At 53.2% G+C, this 6,000-nt stretch overlaps 1 protein-coding gene across 25 annotated transcripts in view; it reads left to right on the top strand.

Moving 5' to 3' along the window:
- Nucleotides 1–287: 287 nt before the first annotated feature.
- MSI2 (musashi RNA binding protein 2) overlaps nt 288–6,000 on the top strand; it is a 188,725-nt gene continuing 183,012 nt past the window's right edge. For 16 of the 25 annotated variants that reach the window (XR_011905629.1, XR_011905627.1, XR_011905628.1 and 13 more), the window contains exons 1-6: nt 288–391; nt 499–539; nt 611–692; nt 856–940; nt 2,460–2,507; nt 4,518–4,559. Coding sequence is in view for 15 of the 25 variants with exons in the window: in XM_072353742.1 (XP_072209843.1) it covers nt 330–391; nt 499–539; nt 611–692; nt 856–940; nt 2,460–2,507; nt 4,518–4,559 (360 nt within the window). In the remaining 10 variants the exon portion in view is untranslated. Of the gene's footprint in view, nt 392–498; nt 540–610; nt 693–855; nt 941–2,454; nt 2,531–4,517; nt 4,560–6,000 lie in introns of those variants that run through there. The other 9 variants (XM_072353741.1, XM_072353738.1, XM_072353735.1 and 6 more) reach the window with 4 other exon arrangements.

The following is a 6,000-nucleotide window of genomic DNA, read 5'->3' as shown; positions in this document are numbered from 1 at the left end:
GCGCGGGATGGAGGGAGGAGAGGATGGTGGCGGGGGGGGCGGGACGCGCGGCGCTGAGCTAAGCCGAGCCCACGTGTGACGGATCTTGGCCGCTTCCCCGGCGCCGCTCCAGTGAGGTCCTCCGGTAGCGGAGGGAGGAGGAGGAGGTGGTGGAGGAGGGGGGAAGGGAAGGGAAGAAGGGGAGCGGAGCCGAGCCGAGCCGCGCCGCAGCGAGCCGGGCCGGGCCGGGCCGGGCTGGGCCGGGGGGGCGGCAGCGGGGGCGACGGGCGGGCGGGCGGGGGGGGGGGGGTCTCTCGCTCGGCGCGGATCGCTGCGGGCGCCGCGCGGCCATGGAGGCGGACGGGAGCCAGGCGACCTCGGGCGGCCCCGGCGAGGCGCAGCACGACCCCGGGTAAGTGTGCGGGCGGGGGGGCCCCCCCGGCCCCGCTCCGCGCCGTGCCCCGTCAAAATGGCCGATGGCGGCCCGGCGCTGAGCCCCGCTCCGCTCTCTCCCCCCAGCAAGATGTTCATCGGCGGCCTCAGCTGGCAGACCTCCCCAGGTAGGCGCCGCGCCCGCCCCCCCGCCCCCCCCCCCGTGCCCGCGCTGCCCCCCGCTCTCCTCTCCCCGCAGACAGTCTCCGCGACTATTTCAGCAAATTCGGGGAGATCCGGGAGTGCATGGTCATGCGGGACCCCACCACCAAGCGCTCCAGGTAAGCGGCCCCTTCCTTTCCCCCCCCCCCCTCCCCCCCCCGGACAAAACTTTGCGGCCCGGCTCGGGGCCGCCCCGCGGAACAAAGCGGCGGCGGTGCGGGCGGTGCGGCCCCCCCCCGGTGCTCATCGCCCCCCGCCCGTCTCCGCTCTTTGTCTCGGCAGAGGCTTCGGCTTCGTGACGTTCACGGACCCGGGCAGCGTGGACAAGGTGCTGGCCCAGCCGCACCACGAGCTGGACTCCAAGACGGTAGGTGGCCGTTCCCAGCGCCGCTCCGGATTCGGCTCGAACTCGCGAAAGCGGCAACTTTTTATTTGATTTCGTATTTTTTCCTCTTTAATCCAAATTCTCCCTGCCGGCCGGTGGCTCCTCCCCACGCCTCACGTTCTATCGAGCGATGACATTGAAAAAATCCCAGGGTGAAACCCAACTTTTTGTGGCGTTCTGCTGCAGAAGGTTTCCTGCCGGGCGCTTTGCGTGGCTGTGATGGGTGGTTGATGTTCGATGGGGGATGTGATGTTCGAGACGGTCCGTCCCGGAGCCACCCGCAGCCGTGCCGTCCCCTGTTGGTGCCGCTCCCAGAGCCTGCCTTGGGGCCCCGTGGGTTTTATTCATGCGTGGAGGGTGAGGGCTGGCAGAGCTGCACGAGCGCCGGGTTGCTGTTTGTGCAAAGCTTTTTACTACAGCCGCTCTCCAGCATAAGTGACATTATTCAGATGATCAATCTGTCTATGTATGTGTGTATATATATTTATGAACATTTGAAAAAACAAAACAAAGCCAGGGGAGCTGCCCCCTCGCCCCCACACTGTGTTATTTCAGTGCTGTGTCCAGCCCCCACTGCCTCCCTGCACCTGGGGCCGTGCTGGGGCTGAAGTTTGCAGTTCGCGCGCCGTCTCCGTTCTGTGCCCAGCAGCGGCGTGGGGAGGACGCCGGTAGAGGTCATTTCTGCTCTGGTACCACTCTGAGCAGTGCTGTGCTGGGGATGGAGGGGCCGCAGGGCTCAGCCCTGCATGAGCGCTCCAGTGGGCACGTGTCCGCAGCTCGCAGTGCTGGGGCTGAAATGTTACAGCCGTGAAAGGGAGAGTCCTGTCTCGGTGCTGGAGCATCCGCTGTACCCGGCTGTGATACAGCCACACCGAGGGCAGGCCGAGCACGGTGTGTGGCACTTGGAGGGGCTGATGTGAAACACAAAGCCCCTGGGAAGCAGGTGGAACGGAACGTTTGAGCCCGACTGACAGATTCTGCTGGGCCTGTCCAAGCACGCAGCCCCTGCCTTGGCCTGCCTCGGTAATTTGATTTGGGGTTTAATCAGATGTGGTACAATCACGGATCTGACTGTGCTCCAGAGATTAAAGTCACCAGACCTCGGTGTCCGGCTGTATTCTGTGTGTTTTTTAAGATAAATTTAGTTAGGAAGAAGAAAGACAAACAATATCTGAACACGAGTTTAAGAAGTGCCAGGTGGACACCCTCTCTTCCTCTGCCCGTGATCCTGTCCTCCCCAGCTTTCCCCTCTATGGCACCGAGTCCCCGCGGGGTATTAGTTTGCTTTGCTTGGGGGAGGGGCGTGAAGCTCGGTGAGGGTCAGTGTGCCTCAGTGCGAGGGAGGCAGTTCTAACAGGAGCGCAGTTGGAGCGGGGCTGGAGGGGCGCAGCTCTGGAGGGGCGCAGCTCGCGGGGTTGCCCTGGCCGCTCGTCTGTCTGGGTGTTGCAGTGGCTGCTGCTCGGTGTAACAGCATTTGACTCTGTTTCAACGTTCAGCGCAGGAGGCAGATCGGTTGGGTATTGGCATGGAAACGTCGCTCTTGTTTACAGTTACGTTAAAAGCTTTGTTTAGGTAATGGCCATTCATATCAGAAATAGTATTATAGTCATTTCCTAGCGGAGCTGTAGATACAGTAAGTAGAATTGTACCCAACTAACTCGATTTTTTTATTTTTTTTTGGTAGACTTTTTTGTTGTTGTTGAAGTAGTTACAGGGTTATGCAAAAGGTATGGATGTGCCGTGGGGTGCCTCTGAGAACGGCAGCGCTGGGCGAAAAGTTTGTAGGAAGGAGGGCCGGGTTGCTCAGGAGGTGTTGCTGTGGTGCAGAGCTCTGTGCTCTTTGGACTGACCTTCAGAAATGAGAGGTTGGTTTCAGCACGTCGTGGCTCTTCTGCTTTGTGCTGTGGGGCTGTGTTGTTCTGGTGGGACCGCTGCTCATTTTGCCAAAAGTTTCCCATTGGAAGCAGCTGTAGGAACGTTCCCGTTTGCCTTTGGGTACCCGCATGGACCATCCATACCTGTTGTATCACCCCAGTAGACAGATGTTAGTCAGTGTTGGATGTAATTGTAGATAATGTTAATCTCTATGAAAAAGGTTAGCTCTAGTTAAAATATATATATACTGTTTAATGATTTTTGAACAAAGAAGTGGCATGTAATCACTCATTTCTCAGGTGCGTTCTAAAAGAAAGATACTGTACTTGTATCTGATGCAGGCAAATTAATGATCAATTGCACTTCGAATGCTGGTGCTGTTTGCAGTTTTGGCATGTTAAGTGAGTAGAGCTGCTCTTTAGGAGAGGTTATTTGTCACAGAAATCACCACAGGAATAACGCTTCCAAAGTGGAGCACCTCCTTGTTGTGGGGCAGCTGCAGGGGGTGAAATGCAGCCAACCTCAAGGCATGAAAGCCTCTGCTTCTACACTCACGTGGTCAGGGCCAGCGTTTGTTGTGCAGTCAAAGAGCGCTGAAGGCAGTCAAGGCAAGGTACACGGTCCAGGTGGGATGTAGTCCTCTGAAGCACCATTTCCTTACCTGTTTAGAACGTGTGTGCTTGCAGATGCTGCTAAAAATACAGGTGCAATCAGCAGCACGCTGACACCTCCTTGCACTTGTTTTTGACAGTTTGGACCAGACCACTGCCTAAAAGGTGCGATTATTTATTTACATCCAGTCCTTCCTTTATGGTGGTGGATTTCTGTTTGCAGGGGATTTTAGGGAGATGGAGAGCGGCTGGTAAAGATGCCCCATGTGAAAGTTGCTTTTAAAATTGCAGAATGAACATTTTAGAACCGCAAAGTGGACGTGGCTTTTAATTTATGCAGCACGGTAGGTGTCAGTGCTGCGTCTGAAGGGAGCGGGGGATGAAACCAAGACGTGCTCACTGATCTTCTTGGTCCTTTTTGTCCCTGCTTGGTTCAGGAATACTTCATGTAACTCCCTCCTGGAAAATCGTTTTTGAAGAGCTGGGTCTCTCCTGCCTTGCAGTGCCTGCGTGTTTTGTTTTGCTCTCCTCTCTTTCCCCCACCTGCACAGTGCTCCTTCGCGGCCTCTCAGTGCTCGTCTGTTCTCTGGGGAAGCGCTGTAGCAGATCCATGAGGAGCGCTGTCACGAAGGATAATCTCGTAGTCCTTCTAACAGTTGGGTTCTAATAATCAGTATAAACTGAAACAGTTTTACTTAGAGTTTTGCATTTAGTGTTGGTGCTGCCAGTCAGTTGGTGAAATAGAAGAATAAAACAAAGACCAAAGTAACCCAAAACCCATTGGAAGGAAGGTGTCAGGGTCTATGGGTAGGGCTCGATCAGGAGTGCTGGCTCAGAGTACACAGGAGAGAGGTTTGCTTCCTCCCTTCCCGTCTCCCTCCCTCTGCCAGAAAGTCTCTGACAAACCCAGCCTGTGATCTCTCACTTACATAGCAGTTGTAGGACCCAGCGTGCTGAACTATGAGCCTGAGAAATGAGAGATTAATAATTCAGTGATTTAAAAAAAAAAAAAAGACAAAAACCAGCCTAACAACAAAAGCTATCTTGTTGATTTCTCCTTTCTTTTTCCTCAGATTGACCCTAAAGTTGCATTTCCCCGACGAGCACAGCCTAAGGTAAGTAGGAGGATCAATAATAGGATTTTAGGCACACAGAGAATCATTGTTGCCAGGCAGTTCAGGTTTCAAACAGGGAATTGGCAATGAAAGCTTTTAAAGCCGGAGTGCATGGCGTCTTAAGGGTATCAGCGCATGGCTGTGAAACTGCAGGAGAGCTGCTTTGTGCCGCTCCATGCCTGCAGTTAACTGTCTCCTTGCAGAGTCCTGGTCAGCTGGCTGGCTGAAAACCAGAGGCTTCTTTGGTACTGGTGGGAGATTGTTGTCGCATTACTTGGGTTTGTTATTCTCTTTTCTGCAATACGTTTTGCTTGGTGTTTATGGAGAGCGTTTGGATTAAGCGCAGACTTCAGGCTTGTTTCGAGCTGAGCTTTCAGTTCTGTGGATGTGATCGATGGGGGTATATCTCTGCCCTTCTTTGCAGGGCGCTCCGGCAGCGCGGGGCCGCGTTCCATGCTGGGACAAAGGCACGTTGGCTGCGTGCGGACGCGGCTGCTGGCGTGCTTTGCTCTGAGTTATCGCTAGGTGCCATTTCCTTGGGAAGCAGAAGTGGCTGTTGCTCTTTAGGTTCTGCCTAACAAAACCAGCAGATCAGTTTTAGGTCTGTACTTGCGTTTGAATTTTGAAAGCTAAAAGAAAAATTTTGGCTTTCTGACTGTTTTTGAGAATTTATAGGAAGAATTTATCTGATGTGTGCCACTCGTACACGCTGTGGAGTTGCAAAGGGAAGTCAGTAAAGAGGAGCATTTCACAGCCGCTGCGGCACGAGACCACCTGAGCAAATCCAGCCCAATAGTTTTATCGTATGTGGTTTCTTATGAAAGCAGGTTGTTTAATTGTGGGACCGTAGCAATAAATATTGTACAAAATGTGCATCTGGAAAAAGCAACGTGTGATTTAGGAACACTGGGCATGCGGCAGGAGAGGTGCTGGTGGTTTCTTTTAAGTAAAATGGGGGGAGAAGAAAATGCCAAGAAAAGCCAGCAGTGTGCTTGTGGAGCTGTGAACCGAATGAATGTGGAAAAGGAGTCAAGGGCTCTTTTCTTCATTGGACATATCTAATAACTAATTAGTGAATAACGAGCTGTCTGGCTTGTTTCCGTGCTGAGCAGAGTTTATACTTGGAGGGTTTGCAGCTTCTGGATTATGTTGTTGGCTTGGTGCTGTCTTTCAGAGAGATTTTTAAAGTTTCCAGGATTCTGAAAGGTTTTGTAATTAAAGAAGGTGATCTTGCATGAAGGTGATCTCTCAATGTGATTGATGCTCCTTTCCTCCTTCCAGTGCCTTTAAAGGCTTATTTACTTTTTAAACTGCCTTCAATTACCAGGTGTCTGTTCCTACAGTGCCATTTGTGAAAGTTTATAACGCTTACAGCGGAGCTGTTAAACTGTCCCAGGTGACTTCTTCAAAAACAATGAAAAAAAAACAGGGCTCGTCTTAT

Source organism: Excalfactoria chinensis, chromosome 19 (genome assembly GCF_039878825.1).
Source record: "Excalfactoria chinensis isolate bCotChi1 chromosome 19, bCotChi1.hap2, whole genome shotgun sequence".
Taxonomy (NCBI): domain Eukaryota; kingdom Metazoa; phylum Chordata; class Aves; order Galliformes; family Phasianidae; genus Excalfactoria; species Excalfactoria chinensis.
Note: the sequence above shows the minus strand (reverse complement) of the source record. Positions and strands in the feature narration are given on the sequence as shown.